This window comes from Pseudorca crassidens, chromosome 20 (genome assembly GCF_039906515.1).
Source record: "Pseudorca crassidens isolate mPseCra1 chromosome 20, mPseCra1.hap1, whole genome shotgun sequence".
NCBI classification, from domain to species: Eukaryota; Metazoa; Chordata; class Mammalia; order Artiodactyla; family Delphinidae; genus Pseudorca; species Pseudorca crassidens.
The window spans coordinates 9319544-9344741 of record NC_090315.1 but is presented as its reverse complement, the minus strand read 5'-3'; the positions used below and the strand labels follow the sequence as shown (position 1 = coordinate 9344741).

At 51.4% G+C, this 25198-nt stretch overlaps 1 protein-coding gene across 1 annotated transcript in view; it reads left to right on the top strand.

The window, feature by feature from the left end:
* GRIN2D (glutamate ionotropic receptor NMDA type subunit 2D) overlaps nucleotides 1-25198 on the top strand; it is a 35579-nt gene that overhangs the window by 2725 nt on the left and 7656 nt on the right. The window contains exons 3-11 of the mRNA XM_067719562.1: nucleotides 2578-3068; nucleotides 6549-7168; nucleotides 11191-11305; nucleotides 11705-11916; nucleotides 12181-12349; nucleotides 12865-13018; nucleotides 15457-15582; nucleotides 15783-16012; nucleotides 17205-17365. Coding sequence (XP_067575663.1) covers nucleotides 2604-3068; nucleotides 6549-7168; nucleotides 11191-11305; nucleotides 11705-11916; nucleotides 12181-12349; nucleotides 12865-13018; nucleotides 15457-15582; nucleotides 15783-16012; nucleotides 17205-17365 — 2252 coding nt within the window. The 5' untranslated portion in view covers nucleotides 2578-2603. The remainder of the gene's footprint in view (nucleotides 1-2577; nucleotides 3069-6548; nucleotides 7169-11190; nucleotides 11306-11704; nucleotides 11917-12180; nucleotides 12350-12864; nucleotides 13019-15456; nucleotides 15583-15782; nucleotides 16013-17204; nucleotides 17366-25198) is intronic.

The window sequence follows — 25198 nt, the reverse complement described above, 5'->3', positions numbered from 1 at the left end:
ATGGGGGGGAGTGATGGAGACAGGCACACACCAGGAATCTCTGCACCCTCCTCCTCCTCAGCTGAGGGACAGGCTGTACTGTGCATAGGACCTGAGTGGGGTGACTCGGGGCGACTGGAGCTGGGGGGTGCCCAGGATGATGGGACGAATGGGGCTTGAGACAAAAAGGGGTCCTTTAAGGGAGGAGAGGGCTATGGGCCTGGATTCCTGGGTCCTGGGCATAAAGGAGGCTGGGCAGCTGGATTCCTGAGTAGGGGGCAGGAGTGAGCCGGGACTCCTGGATCCTGGGAAAGGATGGAACTGAGCACCAGGACTCCTGGGTCCTGGGGAAGGAGGGGGCCCAACAGCCAGGACTGCCGAGTCTGTGGGAGAAGTTGGAGGATAGGGCTTCTGTGTCTGAGGGAGAAGGGGGCTGGGGGCTCAGTATCCCGAGCCCCTGATGGGGAGGGGATGGTGGTCTGGACTCTTTGGCCCCCTGGGGATGGAAGTGGGGACAGAAACTCATGAGGAGGTGGAGATTGGAGGCCTGGACAATGTGATCCCTGGGGGTGTAGGTTTGGGGGGTTGGAACGCCAGAGTCCCTCAGTGGCTGGGGATACTGCTTCTCTATCTGTCCCTGGAGGGGTGGGAGACTGGCGGGAACTTGGCATCCAGCCTCCTGAGAAGGGTGGGGCTGGGGCTGCCTTCTTGGGCTTCAGCAGGAAGTAGGACCCCGGGGTCCCCAAGGCCAGAGGCCAGGCAGGGGTGAGTCTGAGAGAGGCAGAGGGGCTGAAGGGGTGAGCAGCCACCAGGAAGGGTGGGGAGAACGTGTGTTATCCTGGGGTGGGGGTGGGGGCGCCAGGCCACAGCTGTGGGTTATTTTGGGGCAGAGGGGGGCTATTCTGAGCACTGATTGAGCCAGCTGCTTGGGGAAGGGCAGCAGAGAGGAGGGGCGAGGGGGAGCCAGGATTTGGGCATGCTGGGAGCCCCTGCCCCCATCCCTAGGGAGACAGTGGCCCAGGGTCCCTGGGAAGGCTGGAAGGGTGTGGGGGGTGAGGCCTCTAGGCAGTGGAAGGGGTGTGGGCCTTTCCCCTACCCTAGCTGTCTGTGGGGTGGATAGAGGCCTGCGCTACCATGGCAACCGGACAGGAGCCTGATTGACAGTAAAGAGTGAACCCTTCCTTGTCTGGACCCTCACCCCTTCGAGAAGCCCCTTCTGTAGGCTCTAAATCCTGAGAACCAGGAGTTCAGGCCCCCAGTGCCCTGCTCCCTCAGATCCAGGAGCCAGGAGTCTGGGCTCCCAGCCTGACCACCCCAAGCAGCTAGTATTCAACAGGGACACAGGAAGAGACGCTGTATTGCCTCTCATTTACTAAATTGCTCTGGGCTGGGAGCCAGGGACCCCCGCTCCCCCCAGCTCTCCACAGCTGTGCCCCCCAACCCCGCGGCTCAGACTGGGCCATGACTCTTTCTAGCTGTCATTGAGAATGGGGGGACAGGGACAGGAATAAGGGGCCAAAAGTGGGTTGGGGGTTGTGCTCAAATGGAGGGGTAAGGTCGTGGGGGGCATATTCTCTCCGCAGGATGCCCCACTAATTTCTTTTTCTCTCTCTCTCCCCCCACACACCTGACCCCTTTTCCCTTTCTCTTTTTTGTTCCCCTTCACTTTTTCTTCCTTTTATTTTTGATCCCTCCTGCCACTCGCCTTCCTGGCCTTCCTTTCATGTCTGTGCTGGGCACCTCCCTGGCGGGGGTCTTGCTCTTTGCCTCGCTATTTCTGTCTTCCTGTGTTTTCTGTCTGCTCTGCCTGCCTTCTCGCGCAATCTCTGATTTTGCCTGTTTCTCCATCTCTTGTGTGCGTGTCTCTTGGTGGCTGTGGGGTCTCTGTCTCCGTCTTCCTGGGTTTCTTTCCATCTTCCTCTCTCTGTCCAACTTTCTCGTTCCTCTTATGTCTCCCACCTTCCTTCATCTATCTCTGCATCACTCCTGCCTCTCATTCCCTCCCTGTACCTGTCACTCCGCCTTATCTCTCTCTGCCTCTGTTACTCTGAGCCTCTCTATCCCTGTCTGTTTCTCCTTCCATCTCCCTCCTTCTCCCCATCACTCTCTCTCCCTGACCATCTCTCTGTGACTGTTTTCATCTCTTCCTATCTTCCTGGGTCTCTCTCTGCTCCTGTTCTGATCCCATCTCTGTGGGTCTGTTTCCCATCTGTCCTGTCTCATTGTCCTCCCCCTTCCTACCTTGTCTCTGTCTTCTCCCTACCACTATATCTTCTCTGTCCCCATTACCCACCTCCACTCTCTTTGCCTCTGTATCTCTCCCTCGGTCTCTGTCTCTCCTTTGCTTCTGTATCTCTCCCTTTGCCTCGTATCTCTCTGTCCGTGTCTCTCCCTCTATCACCCCAACCTTTCTCACTTCTACCTGAGTCCCTGTCTCCTTGTATCTCCCCTTCTCCCTGTATCTCTTCCTATACCTTGTCTCCCTGTCTGTCTTTCCATCTCTGTGTCTCTCATTCGTATCTCTCTCTGCTCCCCGTGTCTCCCCGTCTCTGCGTCCCACCCTCCTCCGTGTCCCTCCCCGCGTGCCTGCGTGCTTAGAGGCCGCCCGGCAGGGCCCGCAGGCGATGCGCGGCGTTGGTGGCCCCCGCGGCCCTCGGGGCCCCGCTAAGATGCTGCTGCTGCTGGCGCTGGCGTGCGCCAGCCCGTTCCCGGAGGAGGTGCCGGGGCCGGGCGGGGCCGGCGGGCCTGGCGGGGGCCCCGGCGGGGCGCGACCTCTCAACGTGGCGCTCGTGTTCTCGGGGCCTGCGTACGCGACCGAGGCGGCGCGACTGGGCCCGGCCGTGGCGGCAGCCGTGCGCAGCCCGGGCCTGGACGTGCGGCCGGTGGCGCTGGTGCTCAACGGCTCGGACCCACGCAGCCTCGTGCTGCAGCTCTGCGACCTGCTGTCGGGGCTGAGGGTGCACGGCGTCGTCTTCGAGGACGACTCGCGCGCGCCCGCCGTCGCGCCCATCCTTGACTTCCTGTCGGCGCAGACTTCGCTGCCCATCGTGGCCGTGCACGGCGGCGCCGCGCTCGTGCTCACGCCCAAGGTGCGCGCAACCCGCGGGCGGGGCGGGGGCCAGAGGCTGAGGGGCGGAGCCGGGGCCCGTCGTGAGTGGGCGGGGTTGTAGGGGGCGGGGCCAGCCCTGAGGGCCCTCATCGGGGAGGCGGTGGGGACACGTGTAAGGGTCAGGTCTAAGTAAGAGGCGGGGCTGACTTGGAGGGGCGTGGTCTATAGGCGGAACGGAGTGTGCCGGGGAATCATCTAGAAGCAGGGTCTGGGGTGATCAGGCTACGGGAAGAGTTGAGAGGCTGCAAGAGAGGTGAATCAGGGGAGGGGGTGGGATCTGGGGAAGAGGCGGGGCCGGCCAGTGAGGGGCGGGGACTGGGAACGAGAAGGGACACGCGTGAGATGGCAAGGTCGGAGTGAGGGGTGGGCTCTGGGATCAGCGAGGGGGAGTCAGTTGAAAAGGAATGGGGTTCAGAAATGGGTGAGGGCTAGAGAGGAGGCGGGAGCCAGGAAGGCAGGAACAGGGACCAGGAAAGAGGGGTATCAGGTACTGAGGGAAAGGGAGGTCCCCGGCCAGCTGGGCATGGGGTCTAAAGGTCAACGAAGGAGGACAGAACCATCTGGTGAAAGGACGAGTATGAGAAAGAGAGGTGTCCTAAGTGAGAGGGCGAGGGAGGGGTAGAACCCTGCAGCTAGGAAGTGGGGAGAGGCCAGTCAAGGAAGGGGTGAGTCAGGGAAGGGGCGGGGCTAGCCGGTGAGAGGGGAGGCCAGGGAGGACAGGACCCCTGCTCTGTACTAAAGGGGCGGAGTCTAGAGAGGAAGACGGTCTGGGAGTGGGCTCACCCAACTGTAAGTCTTGGAAAGCAAGAATCCAGGGGGTGGTCCTGGAAAGATGAAGGCCCCCCAAAGAGGTAGCCTCAGCCAATGAGAGGTCAAAACCAGGAGCCTACAGGGAAGGCGGGGGCAGAGGCTGGAGCTGGCTGTGGCCTGGAGAGAGGCCTGCCTCCCGAGGGCACAGGAGGGGCCAGCTGGAGTGGACTTCTGGTAGGGAAAGGCAGAATTTGAACAAGCCTTGTGTGCGGACTAAGAAGTGGTCAGCTAAGAGGAGGTGCCTGAGAAGGGGCGGGGCCTATTCAGAGGTGGAGCCAGTGTAACTGAGAAGTGGGACTCGCCTGAGGATGGGGCCACCTGAGTGGGTGGAGCCTAAGTCTCCACCAATTCCCTGCTGTGGGGGCCGGCGGCTTTGTGACTAGATCACTATTGGAGGCTGGGACTCGTAGTTCTCTCGTGTCCAGGGCACTCTGGGAAAGATCTCTGTCCAACTTTCTTCTTCTCTTTGGCATGGGGTTGTCCAAAGATTTGAAGGCAGATCATCTGAGAGATGAACTTATTACTTCCTGGCTGCCACCTCCTTGGCATACGGAGAGACGTGGTCCCTTGTACCTCCATTGCTGCTTAGAAATGTGTGCCCCTCTGTTTCACTGTCTGCTAGGTGCACACACATTGCCTTCTGGGAAATATAGTCCCTTTAGTGTTTCTGAATGGAAGAGTGGTCCTCACAGCTGCATCTGTGCCCCCATTGAATACTGGGAATGTGGTCCCCTGAGCACACCTCCACCTGCCAAGGGTGAGGGCCCCTCAGTGCTCTCATGGCATTCTGGGAGGCCTCATCCCCTCAGGACAACAGCCCTAGTCGGTACACATTTAACCGCAGGCCCATGTCTAGGGAGAAAGTACACTTGCTTGTCTTATCGCATTACTGGAAGATTTATTGGCTGATTCTGTGCCAGGGCTGTTTTAGGTTCTGGGGAACACAGTTATGAAAGGTTAAAAAAAAAAAAAAGACAAGGTCCCTGCTTTTACAGAGCTTGTATTTCTAATGGGGAGACAGAAAAAACAAATAACAGAGAGTTGAAATCGGTCCTGAAGGAGAGGTAATGACCGAGGACATGGCTTCAATAGATGGTGGTCAGGGGAGGCCTCCCCAAGGAGTTAAAACTGAGCTGGACCTGAGGACGGAGGAGGGGAGGAGCTGGGGGGAAAAGTGTCCCCGAGAAAGGTGACAGTGAAGGGCAAAGCCCCTGAGGCCAGAAGGAACTTGAGGTGTCTGAGGAAGAGCAAAGAGGTTGGGGTGATGGGAGATGAGGTCAGAGAGGCGACGGGGACGAGGTCATGCGGGGCCTTGTGGGCCACAGCGAGGACTTTGGCTTTGATTCTGATGTAGAATTATTGGAAGGTTTTCAACCAAGAAGGGAGGCAATCCAATTACTATTTTGAAAAGATCACTCTGGCTGCTGTCTGGAGAATGGAAGTTGCGAGAAAGGAAGTCGAGATGGGTTAGGAAGCTGTTGTCGTCTAGGCAAGAGAGTGGTAACCATGAGGGCCGTGACAGGGCCCGTAGTGAGGATTGAACAGCTGGGGTCATGTTTTGAACAGAGCCGAGAAGTCTTGGAGATGGTCTGGATATGGGCCTGAGGGCTGTCCAATAGAATTCTCTGCAATGATGAAGGTGGTCTTCATCTGCTCTGTCACATATGATAGCCACAGCCATGTGTAGCTGTTGAGCACTTGACGTGTGGTTAGTGCAACCAGGGAACTAAGCTTTATTTAACTTTAATTGATTTTAATGTGAATAGTCATGGGTGGCTAGTAGCTACCATATTGGAGAGCACAGGAGACAGTGTTTAAACCCATGGATTTGGATGAGATCACCAGGGAGAGAGGACAGAAGAGGAAACAAGGGCACCCCTATGTTTAGAATTCTGACTGAGGAAGAGAGTCCAGCAAAGGAAACAGAAAAGGAGGGGACAGGAAGGTAGGAAAAAAAGCAGAGAAGGGCAAGTCTACTCAGCAAAGCTTCCTCCAGTTGGGAGAGACTACCTTCAGCACCCTCATGGCCTGCTGGGAGATGCAGTCCCTCTCAGTGGATGCTGGGAACTGTAGTTCCCTCCCAGGATGCTGAGTGTGTCCACTACAGTAATGTTAGCTGCTGTAACAGATAAACCCCGACTTCTCAGTGGCTTAACCCAATAGAAGGTTGTTTCTCACTCATATAAAATCCAAACAGGTGTTCTTGTTCCAAACAGTCTCGCCTCCAAGCCGCGACTCAGGGACTCAGGTTCCTCCGTGTTGTGGCTCTGTAACCCCTTAGGTTTCTCCTCTGGGGCCTCTGCATCTGCCCTCAGACAGGGAAGAGTAAGGTGCATGGGGGGAGAGGTTTTCATGGATGAGCCTAGAACTCAGTCTTGTGGTTAAACATAACCCAGGTCTAGCTCTGTGCCCCAGCAAGGAAAGGAGATGTGTTTGCCGAACGGCTAGTCAGCCTGCCATGTTGAGAGCTGTGAGCTGCCTTTGGCCGTTGGGAGCTGTGATGCCCTTATCACTTGCTGGGAGATGAGGTCCCCTTTGGACCCCTGGGAGCTGTGAACCCTTCACTGGTCGCTGAAGGTCCCTTATTGACTGCTGGGAGCTGAGGTCTCCACGTGGGGTGGCCTGACATCTTCCTCCTCCTCCCCTGCAGGAGAAGGGTTCCACCTTCCTGCAGCTGGGCTCGTCCACAGAGCAGCAGCTTCAGGTCATCTTCGAGGTGCTGGAGGAATACGACTGGACGTCTTTTGTAGCTGTGACCACGCGTGCCCCCGGCCACCGGGCCTTCCTGTCCTACATTGAGGTGCTGACTGATGGCAGCCTGGTGGGCTGGGAGCACCGTGGGGCATTGATGCTGGACCCTGGGGCTGGCGAGGCCGTGCTGGGCGCCCAGCTCCGTAGTGTCAGTGCGCAGATCCGCCTGCTTTTCTGTGCCCGTGAGGAGGCTGAGCCGGTGTTCCGGGCAGCCGAGGAGGCTGGCCTCACTGGGCCTGGCTACGTCTGGTTCATGGTGGGGCCCCAGCTGGCTGGAGGCGGGGGCTCGGGCACCCCTGGGGAGCCCCTTCTTCTGCCAGGAGGCGCCCCACTGCCTGCCGGGCTGTTTGCAGTGCGCTCGGCAGGCTGGAGGGATGATCTGGCCCGGCGTGTGGCAGCTGGCGTGGCCGTAGTGGCCAGAGGTGCCCAGGCCCTGCTGCGTGACTATGGCTTCCTGCCTGAACTTGGCCATGACTGTCGCGCCCAAAACCGCACCCACCGAGGGGAGAGTCTACACAGGTGAGTGGGGCTGGGCTGGGAGGGCTGTGGGAAGATTCCTGAGCCTGAATACCTGGGGTACTTGTGCCTGAGTGGCCTCAAATGGGTCACGTCCCCTCTCAGAACTTCAGTCTCTCTTTTCTGTAAAACGAGCGTAATTGGGTCTCCTTTCTGGGGTTAAATCAGGTGATTTGGAAAAAAGCACCTGAGATACGGTGAGTGTATTACTATATTTCATGATTCTAGGATGCGCGTTTTTGCATAGTTTAATGTCTTTGAAACCAAGACATGTCTTACAATTGATAGCCTACCAAGGTTTCGTGGGCAGTGCATTTTTTTCCTTTGTGGTAGGTGAAAACTGTGACACGTCTTCTAGTTGATAGCATCTTAGATTTGGTGAAGTACCCTAGTTAGACTAGGAGTTGAACTTCAGTAACAAAAAGACCCGACAATCCAATGTCCCAAACAAGGTAGAAGTTTGTTCCTCTCTCACTTAATAATCCAGAGGTGCACGATTCAGGCTATCAGGAGACTCCATCGCTCCATGTGGTCATTCAGGGACTCAGGACCCTCCCACCTTGTTGCTCTGCCATCTCCTTTCCGCACAGTCGAAGCTGGATTGTAGGCCATGTCTGAATTCTAGTGCGTGAAAAGGGGGAAAGTGAGGAGGTGAACAAGCCATTTCCTTTATGGCCAGTGAGGTGGAAGGGACGAGTCTTACATCCCATCGGTGAGAACGTAGTCACTGGGCCAGGACTGACTTATTGGTTGTGTACTGCCACATCCATGCAGATTGGCTAGACATCGATTCTGATTGGGTAGTGCCTGTGCTGCACTGATTGTTAGAGTTTGAATATCACCTGCCCATGCCCTGGGCTAGCTGCAAGGAATTTCGGGGAATGTGGGAAATGTCAATTCTAGCTGGGCAGGTGTGTGCCCAGCTGACACATGATTGTTTTAGAAGAGGAGACCAGGATTTGGTGGGAAACAGCATCTCCACCCCAGGAAGCTTTGGGAGTGAGAACTTGATGAGTTTGGTGACAGACAGTGGAAGGAGAGGACTTTAATGCTGAAATGAGGATGGACTGAGTTTGGGAAGGGGCGATGGGTGGCGAAGAAAGCCTAAGGGAGGAGAATTGAGAATTGGGGAGGTGGGGAGTTGGGAATCGGGATCCAGGGGCAAGAGGATGAGAAAAGCATCCCTTGTTCATAAATACTTACTGAGCGCCCGCTAGGAACTAGGGCTCATGCTGGGCACTGGGAACGCAGAGATGAATAAGACCATGGACTTCTCTTGAAAGAACACAGGGTCCTGTAGGGGTAGCAGACAGGGATGGGATAATGACAACACAGCATGTTATTTGCAATAATGGAGGTTGCACGGACTTTGTGGGAGCACTGGGGAGAGTACTGAAAAGCCAGGACATTTTTGGTTGCAGGAAGCAGAGTCTCATTCAAGTTTCCTCGGGGAAAGAGGGGTTTATTGGAAAGACAAACATGCACAGAAACCCAGACATCAGGAATTGAGGCCAATTCCTCAATTCCAGCTACTCTTTCAATTCATTCTGATTCTCTCTTTCTGATCTTCTCTGCTTCTGTGTGTGTGTGTGTGTGTGTGTGTGTGTGTATCTATCTTTCTCCCTCCCCTTCTCCATCACCATCACCATCTCCATCTTCATCACCATCTTCATCTCCATCTCTATCTCTATCTCTTGTCTCAGGCTTGTCACTCCCAGGGGCTGTCCAGTTCTTCTGCTTACCCAGAATTTCTGTTCCTTCATGATACTCATCATTTCAGCCCATCCTGTCCATCACCCATGCCTCCAAATCTCACAGCTAACTTCCTCCCAGGAGAGGAATTGTGTTGGTCCCAGTCAACCTTCCAAACTAGGCTATACAAGTCATGGGTCAGGCTACGGAGTCAGGGAGGTTTCCAGGAGGAGGTGGTTTCTAAGCTGAGACCTGAAGAATAAACTGCTCTTTCATTCATCCACTCATTCATTGAAAAGCCCTTTGTCAAGAGTCTGTGGTGTGCCAAGCCCTGCTTTATGAACAGGGTATAATGTTGAACAAGGCCTCTGCTCTCACAGAGCTTACAGTCTCATAGGTGAGACAATCAGTGCACAGACAAGAAAAGAAAGGAAAAAACCATCAGCAGGTAATAAGTTCTGAGACGATAATAAAGCAGGTAGAATGTATAACAAACGTCTATGGTGCTAGGTCAGGTGACGTCGTCAGGAAAGGCCTTTTCAAGTAGGTGAAATTTGGAGGTTAAAAAAAAAAGGAGAGCTTCCCTGGTGGCGCAGTGGTTGAGAGTCCGCCTGCCGATGCAGGGAACGTGGGTTCGTGCCCCAGTCCGGGAAGATCCCACATGCCGCGGAGCGGCTGGGCCCGTGAGCCGTGGCCGCTGAGCCTGCGCGTCCCGAGCCTGTGCTCTGCAGCGGGAGAGGCCACAGCAGTGAGAGGCCCGCGTACCGCGGGAAAAAAAAAAAAAAAAGGATAAAGAGAAAGATCCAAGGGAATTCCCTGGAGGTCCAGTGATTAGGACTTGATGCTCTCACTGCCGAGGACCCAGGTTCCAATCCCTGGTTGGGGAACTAAAATCCCACAAGCCGCGCAGCACAGCCAGAGAAAAGAGAGAGAGAGAGAGAGAGAGAGAGGGCGCCAACCATCTGAAGATCTGAGTAAAGAGAGGGAGGGGAAACAGCAGGTACAAAGGCCCTGAGGCTGGAATTGCCTGAAATAAAGCCAGTGTGCCTGGAGCACAGTGGGCAAGTGGGCAGCATATGGTGGAGTAACAGGGGGCCCAGCTCAGGTAGGGCATTTAGGCCACGTTAGGGGTTTAGATTTGATTGCAAGGGCAGTTGGGAGTCCACCAGAAATAGATAATCCAGGCAGGGGGAAGAGCATTGGGCAAAAGACCAGAGGGGAGAAAAACCTGGGCAGGTTGATGAGACCACAATAGCTCAGGGTGGAGAATTAGGGGTTGGGAATGATGAGGCTGGTTAGGTGGAGAGGCCCAGGCCGCGAGGGCCTTGAATGCCAGGTTGAGAGGCTTGGACTTTGTTCTGGGGCACTCGGGAGCCATGGGTGGGCTATGAGCAGGGGAGAGGTGGAGTCAGTTTGGGGTATAGAAAGACCTCTCCGGTGTGGGGTGGGGACAGACTGGAGGAGAAAGATTGGAGGCTGGAGGCCAAGTTGGAGGCTGGGGTAGGGGTCCAGGAGGGCTGTGGGGACAGAGAGGAGGGGATGGGGCAGAGATATCCCAGGGGCAGGAAGGACGGGGCTTGGGGACTGGTGGCCTGGGTTGGGGGAAGCGAGGAGGCAAGGATGGCAGCTGAGGGTCTGGTCCAGTGACCCGGGTGATGTGACAAGCATTCAGCGCACAGGGTGCCATTGTATAATAGAGATACCTGGGAGTCCAGAGACCTCCCGGGGCTTCTGTCCAGAAGAAGGGACACGTGAGCTGAGTCTTGAACACCTAAGAACTAGTCAGGATGAGGAGGGAGAGAATAAGCGTTTTTTTCTTTTTCTTGGGCCGTGCTGCACGGCATGTAGAACCTCCCCGTCCAGGGATCGAACCCGTACCCACTGCAGTGCAAGCGCAGAGTCTTAACCACTGGACCACCAGGGAAGTCCAAGGGTTTTTTTCTAGGCAGAGAGAAAAGCACCTACAAAAGCCTAGAGATAGAAAACCACTTGATATTTTGGGGGACACCCTGCATTCAGTATTTGTGGGGCAGAAAAAGGGTTTGGGCGGAGAGAGTTTGACGGTGGGCAGTGATCAGAGATCGGGCTGCAGAGGCAGGTGGGTCCCCTACAGCCTCAAACCCAGGCTGAGGGTCTGGGACCTGGTCCTGGAGGCACCGAGCTGCCAAGGGAGAGTGCCTAGCAGAGGAGAGGCGCATTTGGGTTTTCCAGAACTTAGAGGAGAGATTCACACTGGGCGCTGGGGTTGGTCAGTAGACAGGGGACTTTCTCGGCCTTCAGCTGCCAAGGTGCAGTTCAGGCCCCCACGTGTCCCCTCCCTTCCTGCTGGGCAGGTACTTCATGAACATTACCTGGGATAACCGGGATTACTCCTTCAATGAGGATGGCTTCCTGGTGAACCCCTCCCTGGTGGTCATCTCCCTCACCCGAGACAGGACGTGGGAGGTGGTGAGTCCTGGCGCTGACCTCAGGCACGGGAGAGGGCCTGGATTCCTGGGTCCTGGGGAAGAAGCAATGAGGACCTAGACTCCTGGCAGAGGTGGGGGCTGAGGCCCTGCATTCCGGCCTCTGACGGAGGAAGGGGCTGGGAGCCTGGACTTCTAGGTCCTAAGGGGAAGGACTGGGAATCCAGACCCCTGGATTCTGGTAGAAGAAAGCCCAGACTCGTGGGTCTGAAGGAGGAAAGGGTTCCTGGGTCCAAGGGACAGGTGGGGGAGGATGCCCAGACTCCTGGATCTGAGGGAGAAGGAGCTGGGAGCTCGCGGCTACGAGGAAGGCAGGCCATGGAGGCCAGAACATTCTAGAAAGTCCCCCTCAGGAAGCCTGAATCCCCTGCTCTTGGCCAAGGTGGGCAGCTGGGAGCAGCAGACTCTCCGCCTCAAGTACCCGCTGTGGTCCCGCTATGGCCGCTTCCTGCAGCCAGTTGATGACACGCAGCACCTCACCGTGGCCACGCTGGAAGAGAGGCCTTTCGTCATTGTGGAGCCCGCCGACCCCATCAGTGGCACTTGCATCCGAGACTCCGTCCCCTGCCGGAGCCAGCTCAACCGCACCCACAGGTGACAGCCCCGGATCCAGAAGTTCCAGCTTCACAATTCTCTCTTGAAGCCTAGTAGTCCTAGCCCCAGCCCCCTCCTCCCTTGGGACCCAGAAAGCCGTCCAGCTTGGTGACCTTGGACAAGTCATGTAATTCCTTTGAGCCTCAGTTTCCCCAGAAAGCGATGCCCACCATAGTTTTAGCGGCTGCTCGTCCCTCCCTCCATAAGGCGCGGGGGGGGGGCGCAGGGATCCCCAACATCCCCAAGCCTGCTCGCTCCCCGCAGCCCTCCGCCGGACGCCCCCCGCCCAGAAAAGCGGTGCTGCAAGGGCTTCTGCATCGACATTCTGAAGCGGCTGGCGCACACCATCGGCTTCAGCTATGACCTCTACCTGGTCACCAACGGCAAGCACGGCAAAAAGATTGATGGTGTCTGGAACGGCATGATCGGGGAGGTGAGGTGGGCGGGGACAGGGTGGGGGCGGGACAAGACAGGTGGGGGGCGGAGTCGGGACCAGGTCAGGGCCGAGAAGCGGCTGGGTCAGGCTTCTGAGGGGGCGGGACTATGAAGGGGCGTGGCCGAAGGTGAGAAGCCTGGGTTTGAAGGGGTGGGGCCACGAGGAGGACCCACCTTGACGGAGGGGCCGGGCCAGGAGGAAGGACACTTGGGGCGGAGGAGGCGGGGCTCGGAGGGTGGAACTATTAGGAAAAGGGGGCGGGGCCTGGAGGATGGAGCCCAAAACTTTCAGAGGTTTGCTGGGGGAGGAGGATACAGCAGGAGGCCACTTCTTCCCACTCTTGTTCTCGACACTCACCTCCACCTTTCCTGCCCCATTCTGCCTGCGTCCCCCTCATCCACCCCGCCACCCTCCTAGCCCTTTCTATCATCCTGTCACTGGTCTCCTCCTGGGACCCGTCTTTGTCCTGAGCCAGCCGTGTTCCCTCACTCCCTCCCTGTCCTCACTCCCAGGTGTTCTACCAGCGCGCGGACATGGCCATTGGCTCTCTCACCATCAACGAGGAGCGGTCCGAGATAGTGGATTTCTCCGTCCCCTTCGTGGAGACAGGCATCAGCGTTATGGTGGCGCGTAGCAATGGCACTGTGTCCCCCTCGGCCTTTCTCGGTGAGCCCAGGTCCTGGAATGGCAAGGGGTGGGGTTTGGGGGCAGCTGTGTGTCCATTTCCCATCCTGCTATTGCTTGTACCAGCAGGGTGACTCTGGTGAACTGAGGGCCTCAGTTCCCTAACCTGTAAAATGGGAGAATTTCCCCCACCAGAAGCAATTTTACAATGAAGCTAAGAAAGTCTGAGCTTCAGAAGCCTTCTCCTGCACAACCCCTTCAAGGCCCTGTACCTGGTCTTGTATTCATAATTTTATTTTCTTGTTTCTTAAAGAGAACCCTCCAAATTGTATAAGAGGCAGGCCCCACAAAAACCATCTTCCCCTGTACATAAGTATGAGATGAGGAAAAGAGATGAGCATGGGCCCCATCAAACAATGTTTACTGAGCACCTACTATGTGCCAGGCTCTGGGCTGCACAGGAAACCTTGCCCTTTAAGAGCTCTCCCAGGGCCTCATGGGGGAGACAGAAAACAATCTCTTAAAGATATACATGGGCAAGATCATTTCATATGGTGGTGAATACTACGAGAAATTAAGCCGACGGAAGAAACAGAGAAGAATAGGATCGGTGTTGCTGTGGGTGGACAGGCGGGTCCCTCTGAGCAGGTGACCCGGTCCTGCATAGATCTGGCTGGAAAAGTGTCCCAAGCAGATTAACATTAAGGGCAAAGGCCCCAAGGTGGGAATGTTCGTGAACTATCGGGAGGCCTGTGTGACCAGGGGAGGGGGAAGTGAGTGATCATGGGAGAGGTAGGAGGTGAGGGCTGAGAGGGAATCAGGTGGTGGATCGAGCAGGGCCTTGGTTGCTATGGTAGGAAGGTTGGGTTTTACTTTTATTGCAATGGCAAGGCTTTTAACTGCAGGCGGTGGAGTGAGGATATACGATCAGATTTAGGCTTTTAAGATATCCCACTAGTGGGTCTGCGGATGCAGGAGGCCCATGAGGAGGCTACTGCAGAGGTCCGTGCAGAGTGAGTTTGGGGTGCAGGATAGGAAGATGGCCAAGAGGGTGAGACAAGTAAACAGGCTTAGGATGCGGTTAGAAAGCTGGCACACAATGGGTTGGTGGCTTTGAGGTAGATTGGGTAGAGATCTCATTTACTGAGCTTGGAGAAGACAAAAGGGAAAGCGTACATCAAGCCAAGGGCAGCAGTTCACGTCCGTTCCCTCCTGCTCTCCAAAGTCTGAGCAAAGCTCCTGGGAAGGGGAAGGGCTGGGAGGAGAAGGGACAACCCTTCTCTGGTGTTTTGTTTTCTGTCTATTTCCCCAACGGTGTCTCTTGTGGCCTCCTCTTTGCACCAAGGTCTCTGCAGGGCACCCTGACAGGCACCACGTGGGGCCCCTGCTTTCAGAAAGGGAGTGACAAGGTCATGTTTATGCCCCATCACGTGGCCCAGTGGAGGCGACAGGCGTGTCCCCAGATACTGCTGTGACAATCCAGGCTGTGACCCTACTGTGACAGGGGCAGTCCTGGCCGCTTACACTTGGCCCAGGAAGGTCAAATCCCGGGTACTGATCTCAAGAAAGAGTGATTTGGGTTTGTTGTCAGTGAACTCCCGGAAGCAGTGTGAGGAGGGGATGCAGGAACTCAGGTTTGGCTGATGGACAGGTCAGGGTGGTGCCTCTGGTAGGGGAGCTATTGAGAAAGAGGCAGAGAGGATGTAGCTTGTTTGGGGAACTGTGAGTTCTGGGTGGTTAAAGCAATGGGTTCTTGAAAAAATGATCAGTCCAGAGACGAGAGTGGAAACAAGTCTGAGAGGCAGGGACTTTGTCCTGGGGGCACTGGGGAGCCACAGAAGTCTGTGAGCTGGGGAGAGGCCAGGTCATCTCTGGGTGTAGAAAGAGCTTCTAGGGCCGTGGTGGGGGGAAGGGCTGGAGAGGACAGGATGACGAGATGGTCCAGGGGACAGGATGTGGCCTGAGCAGTGTTGGCAGAGGGAATGGAGAGGAAAGGCCGAGGTGGGGGTGGGTGGAGGCAGGACAGGAGGATAGGGCTGGGGACTGACAGGATGCTGGTGAGGGGGAGGGAAGGAGGGAGTGAGGGTGGCAAATGTGGGAGGGAGGGTCTGGGCGGTGACTGGATGGACAGGGAACTCCCAGGGTGGGGAGCCTGGGAGTCGGTGCTGGGCTCCGTGTGGGACATGAATGGCCTGGAGGGATTGCCAGGGGGAGGTGGAGAAACAGGTCTGGGGCTCAGGAAACATAATTAGGAGATAGTTTCTATATGGTGGTTGAAATCACAGAAATGATTGAGATGATTTTCTTTGGGAGAGACCGCCCCGCCACCCCTGCCAGGGGTCTGGGTGGGCAATGAGTCTGTCCCCAAGAAGGGGGCAGAGTAGGACGGGGTCAGATCTGGGCTGTACCTTGTTCACATGTCTGTGGGCACCCAAGACTTGGCTTCGCTGAGTCATGGCCACACACCCCCTTGCCCTTAGAGCCATACAGCCCTGCCGTGTGGGTGATGATGTTCGTCATGTGCCTCACTGTGGTCGCCGTCACCGTTTTCATCTTTGAGTACCTCAGTCCCGTCGGCTACAACCGCAGCCTGGCCACGGGCAAACGTGAGTCCCCTTCCTCCATCACCCTACCTCGGAGTGCCTGGACCACAGATAGAACTACGTTTCCCAACAGCCCCTGGGATAGAGTTATGGTCTCCTGAGGCAACAGGGGCCTCAGGGGCCACTGGGAATTGTAGTTCTTTCTGCTCCCTCATTAAGCATAAGGGATTTGGGGTCCATGTCCCCGTCCTGGCCCCCTGCAGGCCCTGGCGGCTCAACTTTCACCATTGGGAAATCCATCTGGCTGCTCTGGGCCCTGGTGTTCAATAACTCGGTGCCTGTGGAGAACCCCCGGGGGACCACCAGCAAAATCATGGTGCTGGTGTGGGCTTTCTTCGCCGTCATCTTCCTCGCCAGCTACACAGCCAACCTGGCCGCCTTCATGATCCAGGAGGAGTATGTGGATACCGTGTCTGGGCTCAGTGACCGAAAGGTATGTGTGTTTGGGGAGGGAGGGAATTGGCTGAGGTTGTAGGTGGCAGATGGCGGGGGAAGGGGGGGGATTCGTGGGGGGTCTCTTCCTCGAAAGAGTCCCAGAATGGTAGAATGGAATACTCTGGAGGAAAATGGTTATGTTTCACAAAGAACTATTTAAATATTCCAAGGAGAAGAGAGTATCCCCAAATATTCTAGGGGCAGGAGTGCCAAATGGAATATTCTAGATCAGTGCTTCTCTCAAACTGTGATGAAGGGCTAATTTTTGACATTTCTAATCCAGTGGAGACCAGTGCTTTTATAAAATATGATAGAAAGGAATTACTGGAAAAGTAAAATAAAATTTAAAACCAAGACGTGCAAAATTCCAACCCACATCTTTATTAGGTTCAACAGACGTAAAATTATTCTGTCAAATAGCTTGACTCTCTCGGTTTCTGTACTTACCTCATCACGGATCACAGTTTGTTCATGGACTGGTGGTCTGCACAGCACACTTTGAGACTAATGTGGTTAACTGGGTGTCATGACCTATTAGAAGGTTGAGGAACCAATTCAATGGATTACAACAGACATTTTTTTTTTAATGGAATGGATTAGAATAGAATAAAAAATATGTTTGACTGCATTTTAGGTAATCAGGGTGAGTATGGTTGTATGAAACTTTTGTTTTAGTCATGTAGACACCCGACATTAGGCCAGCACACACCTATCTGGCTGGGTCTGTTGTTAAAATAGTGAACTATTTCTGAACAGATTGGGAACTGTTAGCAACGGCCCCCAGCCGATGCCATGCCAGCCCCTGCGCCGGGGACCTCTCATGATCCAGCAAGTTAAGGGTTAATGCCTGGCCCATCAAGGGCCTCTGGGACCTGTCTGGAGATTTGTTGCCTGTGTCTTTTCTGATTGGACCATGATCAGCCCATACTGGGGATTAAATATTTCAATATTACTCCTGACTGTGTGTGTGCATGTGTATGTATACATATCTGCATACATACGTACTGATAACTGCGGATGTATGTGATGGGTGAAGAGTAGTGTTTCCATGGGTCATGGCGAGCAAGTGTGAGAAACACTTCTGGACTGGGGTGTCTGCCAGTGTCCCCCAGAATGGAGCAGCTGGTTGAGGACATCTTGACCCAAATGCCCCCTGGGGGGTGCCCTAATGACTCCCCATTCTGCCCCAGTTCCAGCGGCCCCAGGAGCAGTACCCGCCCCTGAAGTTTGGGACGGTGCCCAACGGGTCCACAGAGAAGAACATCCGCAGCAACTACCCCGACATGCACAGTTACATGGTGCGCTACAACCAGCCCCGCGTAGAGGAAGCGCTCACTCAGCTCAAGGCAGGGTCAGCGCAGACTGGGGGCCGGGAGGTGGGGGGTAGGGAGTGGGGCTGCTGGGGCCCCTGAGGAGGCTTGGAGATGGCAAGGGGTCAGGGGTTGTTCATCAGCCTCAGAGGTCAGCCCGGGGTGGGTCAGCTTGGAGGGCAGAGGTCATTGAGGGTGGGAATGAACTCCCCCTTCTGGGAGTAGGAGCCTTAGGATATTTTCAGAGAGCCAGTGGTTACGAATTATGGAGCCAGACTACCAGGGTTCAGATCCTGGCTTTGTCCCTTCTTGGCTGTGTGACCTTGGGCAAGTTACTCAACCTCTCTGAGCCTCAGTTTCCTCCTTTGTAAAATGGGGATGACAAGAGAACCCACCTCATAAGTTTTTTATAAGAATTGTTATAGTTATTATTATTAGTTAATATATTATTATAGTCATTACTATTAAATAATATATATTATTATAGTTATTATTATTAGTTAATCCATGCAAAACACTTAGAACAGTGCCTGGCACACTGTAGGTATTTGCTGTTATTATTATTATTACTACCATCATCATCATCATTAGATCTGAACTCACTGGAATCAATACTTGTAGAGATATATATATACATATATATATATATGTATATATATATATATATATATATTTTTAACATCAGTTTCCCAAATCATGGGGAAAAGTTCAGTTCTGGCCCCAAAGTGCAGTCCAAGGTTACAACAAAGCTAAGCACAATGACTGCCTCTCCCCGTCCCTCATTGATTTAGTCATTCAGCATGCATTTATTTTCTTAGCCTCAGCTCCATGCCAGGCAGTGAACAAACAGATCACAATTCCTGCCCACAGCAAGCTTAAGACCTAGAGGTAGGAAATTAACAAGAAACATGCAAACAGAAAAATCAGCATGACCATTTCAGAAAGTGATTGTGAGCTAGAGTGTGACTGAGCTGGGGTGTATTCACCAGGGTGTTGAGGGCAGTCCTCTGGGGGAGGTAACTGGAACAGAGCCCAGAAGGAGGTGAGGGACTCCTCCTTAGCTAGGTGGACTTGCCTAGCCTTGCAGGCAAAGGGTCTGAGCCCCGAGCGGTCTTGGCTTCTTAGAGGAACAGCAAGAAGCCATCATGGCTGAAGGGTGGTGAGCTCAGTTAGAGCTCAGTTTGGAGGGTAGATGAGAGTAGAACACAGGGTGTGACCCCTGAGGCCAAGGTCAGTGCTGGGTTTTATTTGAAGGGCAGTGAGAAGCCATGGGAAAGGGGGACATTAAGTAGGGGAGCGATGTGATCAGATTTGTTTGTAAATGCCCCCTCTGGCCTCCACGTGGAGAATGAATGGAGGGGGACATCAGAGGGACCAGTTAGTCAGAAGCTGTGTTGCCCTCCTGACACCTTTCCCCCAGGCCCACTCTCTGCTGACCCCTGCAGGTGCCAGTTGTAACTGGATCTTTTTTACCCCTCAGTCTTGATTAGAATTGTTGGGACATGTCACGTGGTTCCCTGCTCCACGCAGGTTCTCAAAGATGCCCGGGAACCTGTGGGGAACAAAGCCTCAAGCTTGTTTCCAGAACACCCTTCCTCCTGTCTTTCCTTCAGCTGTGAAGCCCGATGGACCCCCTCAGCCCCCTTCCCAGGGCTCCCCTGCCTGAGGACACCCCCTTTCTCTGCCTGGCACCCTTTGCCTTCACATTCCCAATCTTCATGAACGAGGTTTCCCCTTCCCAAATCTCTTTCCCCCTTCTCTTCAAAGGTTTTATTTACCTAACACACTTGTTAAAAATAATAAGGTAAAAAGTGAAGATCTCTCCTCTCCCCCTCCTTATTCATATTTCCAGGCACTTCCTCCACCTTTTTTCTGGAGCAGAGCTGGGGAGCCACATATGTAATATTTTTCTTTTTTTGGGGGGTGGATGAGTGATTTTATTTTTTTCATTTATGAAATATTTTTAAATTGTATTTATTTTTAAAAACAGGCACATATACAGAATGGGTTTTTGTTGCGGCATACGGGATCCTAGTTCCCCAACTGGGGACCGAACCAGTGCGCCCTCAGAGTGGAAGCGCGGAGTCCCAATCACTGGACCACCAGGGCAATCCCATGAAACATTTTTTTTTAACTGAAGTATAGTTGATTTGCAATGTGTCAGACGTACAGCAAAGCGATTCAGTTGTATACACATAACAGAAATATATATATATACTTTTTCAGATTCTTTTCCATTATAGGTTATGATATTGAATATAGTTCCCTGGGCTATACAGTAGGTCCACATATGTAATGTAAATGTATCCAGGAGCCACACTAAAAAAAACAGGTGATATTAATTCGAATGGTACATTGTATTTAACCCAGTAGCTCCAATATATTATCATTTCAATATGCAATATCAAAATTAATGATGGGGAATTCCCTGGCAGTCCAGTGGTTAGGACCCCACGCTCTCACTGCTGAGGGACCAGGTTCAGTCCCTGGTCAGGGAACTAAAATCCCACAAGCCGTGTGCCACGGCCAAAAAAAAAAAGAATGAGATGTTTCACTGTTTTGGCAGGGGGCAGGGTGGGTACTTCAAATGTTACAATCACAGCTCATTTCAATTCACACATGGTCCAGTCTGGCTAGTGGCTGTCATATGGAGTTCTAGAACTCTTGTCTTTTTACCTCTTTTGTTGTTGTTTCCTTCTTTTCCTCTCTTTTTCTTTTTTCTTCTTTTCCTCCTCCTCTTCTTTCCTCATCCTTCTTCCACTTCTTAATCCCTTCCTGTACTTGCCCCGACCCCCAGATGTCATCTGGAGTTTCCCACCCCTTAGCATCTAGATACCTTTAGCCCCGTAACCCCTTTCCTAAAAACTGTGCAAATTCCTGGGCTTCTCAGGGTCACCCTGGCTTCAAGCTCCCCTTTGCCAGATTGAATTCACTTTCTGGACCATCTCACAGGCCCATGTCTTCCAGCTCTGGAGCCTATTAACTAAAATTGGAGCCCATCTCTCCCTTAATCCCCACAGAAGCCCAGACCTCAAGCCTATGTGTGCTGGATTGAAGATTGGAAACGTGAAGGGCGTCAGTTTGCCTGCACTGTCCAGCAGAAAGGAAATGCAAGCTACTGTGTAATTCTAAATTGTTAGTAGCCACGTTAAAAGACACAAAAAGAAACAGGTGAAATTTGTTTTAATGATGTATTTTACTTAGCCTAGTATATTCAAAATATTATTGCAACACATAATCAGTATAAAAATGGTTGCGACCTTTTACATAATCCACACCCTCACCAACACACACACCTTTTGAAATCCAGTGTGCGTTTTATACTCACCACACATCTCAGTTCAAACTTGCCACCTTTCAAGCGCTTAAACCAGCCACAGGGACGTGTGTAGATACCACATTGGGTGGCCCGGGTCTACATAATCTAAATGCCAAAAGTTTCATAGTGAAGGTCATGAACATGAAACATAAAAGGGCTCTGAAAAAAAAAAAAAAAAGGGCTCTGGCCACCTCCCCACCCCCCTGGGAATTTTCACTTCCTTACTCACCCCCAGAGTATCCTCCCCAGCCAGCCAGCTGACTCATCCCCGCCCCCCCTACTTCACAAGTATCAATCGCCTTCCTCGGGAGGCAGGGGAATTGCCTTCCTCTTTTTTTTTTTTTTTTACTTCTACAGGGAACCCTCACATTCCCAGTCTATCTCATCCTTACATTTGGAGAGTAAGAATTCCAAGACCTGGGTAAGGGTAGGACCCTCATGTCCCACATCTACTTGGTTCCTGAATTTTGGAGAGCAGTGAGAGTGTGACCAGCAAGGGAGACCAGCCCCATCTCAAAAAAATGAATCCAAGTCTATTCCACCCCTGAGTTAAAATAAGGAGGGATACCTGTATTCTTTTCATCCAAATGTCAGCCACAATCCCAGCCCTTCATAAGAATAGCTTGAGGCTTCATCCCGTGTCTTTTTATATTGCCTCTTTTTTTTAAATTGAGCTGTAACATACACAGATCTTTTTCTCTTTTTATTGGAGTATAATTGATTTATTTTTTTTTAATTTTTTTTTGACGGTGAATAAAGTTTTATTGGAACACAGCAGAGGCCGTTTCAAGGGGTCCCCAACACACATTCTGAGCACAGAGGAGCCATAGATGCAGGAACTGTAAAAAAAAAAAAAAAAGCCTCTCTGCTAAGCCACATATTTCCTTGTAACATGGGGGTCGGTCTCATGTTAAAGTGGCCACCATTTCCTCCAAGGGAAATTTGATGTGGTCTCTCTATGTATTACGTATGTACATAAATATGTATATATACTAGTATAGTTGATTTATAATGTGTTAGTTTCAGGGGTACGGCAAAGTGATTCATATATATATATATATGATTTTTTCAGATTCTTTTCCATTATAGGTTATTACAAGATATGAATATAATTCCTGTGCTATACAGTAGGCCCTTGTCGATCTCTTTTATATATAGTAGTGTGTATCTGCTAATCCCAAACTCCTAATTTATCCCTCCCCTGCTTTCCCCTTTGGTAACCATAAGTTTATTTTCTATGTCTGTGAGTCTATTTCTATTTTGTAAATAAGTTCATTTGTATTTTTTTAAAAGTTTTTTTGATGTGGACCATTTTTAAAGTCTTTATTGAATTTGTTACAATATTGCTTCTGTTTTATGTTTTGGTTTTTTGGCCTCAAGGCATGTGGGATCTTAGCTCCCCGACCAGGGATTGAACCCGCACCCCCTGCACTGGAAGGCAAAGTCTTAACTACTGGACCGTCAGGGAAGTCCCCTGTATTTTTTTAGTTTCCACATACAAGTGATATCATACGATATTTACCTTTCTCTGTCTGACTTACTTCACTTAGTATGATAATCTCTAGGTCCATCCAAGTTGCTGCAAATGGCATCATTTCATTCTTTTTTATAGCCGAATAATATTCCATTGTGTGTGTGTGTGTGTGTGTGTGTGTGTGTGTGTGTGTGTGTGTACACACACATACATACCACATCTTCATCCATTCATCTGTCGATGAGCATTTAGGTTGCTTCCATGTCTTGGCTATTGTAAATAGTGCTGTTGTGAACACTGGAATGCATGTGTCTTTTCAAATTCGAATTTTTGTCTTTTCCGGATATGTGCACAGGAGTGGGACTGCTGGATCATATGGTAGCTCTTTTTTCATATTTTTAGCTTTTCAAGGAAACTCCATACTGTTCTCTATAGTGGCTGCACCAATTTACATCCCACCATATACAGATCTTAAGTGTGAGGTTCATTGATCAGCTATACATTCATGTGACCATACCCAGGTTAAGGTATGGAAAATTTCTAGTTCCCCTCTGCCCTTCTAGTCACCATAGATTATCACTGTAAATTAGTTTTGCCTGGTTCATTGAATATTACATAAACAGAATCAAACAGTGTATATATAACAGTGTATATGATAGTTTTTGTGTCTAGCTTGCTTCATCCAGCGCTACTACCAAGTTTGTTCACTGCAGTATTCCATTGAGTATACCAATAGAGGAATATATCAGAATTCTTCCACTCACCTGATTGGTGAACATTTGGGTTGTTTCCGGTGTTTGGCCATTGTGAATATTCTACTATGAAGATTCTTGTACAAGTGTTTGGAGGACATATACATTCATTTTTCTCGGGTAAATTCCCACAGGTGGACCTGCTAGGTCATAGGGAGGTGTCTGCTTAGCTTCAAAAGATACTGCCAGACATTTTCCAAAGTGGTTGTACCAGTTTACACTCTCATCGGCAGTGCAGGAAAGTTCCGTTTGTTCCACATGCTTGCCAAGGCTTGGTATCATTCCCATACCTTTTTAATTTACCATAGTGTTTATTATACATCAAGTTCTGTTCTCATTTAAGTTCATTATTGGTTTGCTAGGGCTACCATAACAAAAATTTATTGTCTCACGGTTCTGGAGGCTAGAAGTCCTCCTTGGTTCCCTCTGAGGGCTGTGAAGGAAGGATCTGTCCCAGGCCTCTCTCCTTGGCTTTATAGATGGCCATCTTCTTCCTGTGTCTTTTCACATCATCTTCCCTTTGTGCATGTCTCTGTATCTAAATTCTCCCTTTTTATAAGAACACCATTCATACTGGATCAGGGTCCCCTTTAATGACCTCATTTTAACTTGATCACCACTGTAAAGACCCTTTCTCTGACTAAGCGCACGTTCAGAGGCACTGGGATAGGACTTCAGTGTATAAATGCTGGGGAACACAATTCAACCCACAACTCTTTATAGGTGAATATTATTATTCCTATTTTATAGATGAGAAGACAAACGCAGAGCAAGACCCTATAGCTGGTGAGGGGCAGAGCTGGGATCTGAACTCTGGCAGTCTAATTCTCAGTCCAACCTCTCAACCACTGTACTACATAACCTCACTCGCCCAGCGAGAAACCCAGAATCACCCTCCTTGTGCCCCTCATCCAGAAGCTTTGTAGGTTCACAAAGGATACCTGTGTTTCTCACTGTCACCTCTTGCCCTGATTTCCTGCTTCTGCTGAATTTTTTTTCTCCCTGGTATTCCTTTTTACATTTTTTTCTAATTTTTCATCCAATTTTTATCAGAGTTATACATCCACATAGTTTGAAAAATCAGATACAAGATTTTTCTAGAAAATGAAAACCACCAGTGGTCCCCCATCTCTTTACCCTCCATTTCTCCCACCTCAGATGAATCTTTCATCTCATTTATTGTCTCATTTTGCTACTTACCTCCCTGTCTCAAAATACCATGTCTCTATGGCTACCTCTTGATTTTTCAATCTTAGGCATTTTGCATTCATTTCTCACTATGGAAGACACATACTCATACTGTTATTTAAGTTGTCCAAGCTCCCACACTGCGATTCTGGTTAGATGAATATTCATTGTTTACTTGTTGACTGTAAATGCTCCCATAGATGCCACACATAGTAAACCATGATTCCTTTCCTCTTCTACACAATTCTTTGTTTTTCCTGGCATTGATATTGTCTTTTTTTTTTTTTTCAATTGCCTAGTGGCTGAGTTTTCCTTGTGCTTCACTAATTCAAATCCAAATTCTCCACTAACTATATGAATCTCTTCTTCATGTGTTCAGATGCATCAGGTACTCCATTAATCTCATCTTATTAAAGAAGTTTCTCACGTGGCCTTCTGACCTGCTCCAGTCTGGAACATAGCTGCCATCTTGAGCCCATCACCTCCCTCCTGGTTCAGATCCTGTTGTATCCCATTTCTTACTCTTCCTGTGTTTTGCTCCCTTGTTCTTTTGAGCTTCCTGACAAAAGGCACATGGGAGATACGTTTTGGAGACATCGCATACATGAAAACATCTTTACTCTCGATGGGCCATCTGGCTTGGTATAAAATTCTGGGCTGGAGATCACTTTCCTCCAGAATTTTGAAGGCATCACTCCACTGTCTTCTAATTTCCAGTGTTATTGTTGAAAAATCCAGTCATTTGGATTCCTAAGCCCTGTATGTGACCTGTTTTTCTTTTCCCTGTCCTCAGTGTGCTGACAGTTCTCAGCAATGTGTCTTCATCTATTTTCATCACTGGACCTTTCAGTCATATCCTGAGGTCATTCATTCTGGGAAATTTTCTTGAATTCTTTCAATTACAGTTCGCCTCTTCCTTCCATTTCTGTTTTTACTTTCTAGAACTCTTGTTAACTTGATATTGGGCTTCTTGGACTATCCATTTCTTTTATTCTCTCTCTTATTTTTCTAACTCTTTCTGCTGTACTCCCTGGGAGATATTCTTTTTTTTTTTGCTGTACGTGGGCCTCTCACTGTTGTGGCCTCTCCCGCCGCGGAGCACAGGCTCCGGACGCGCAGGCTCAGCGGCCATGGCTCACGG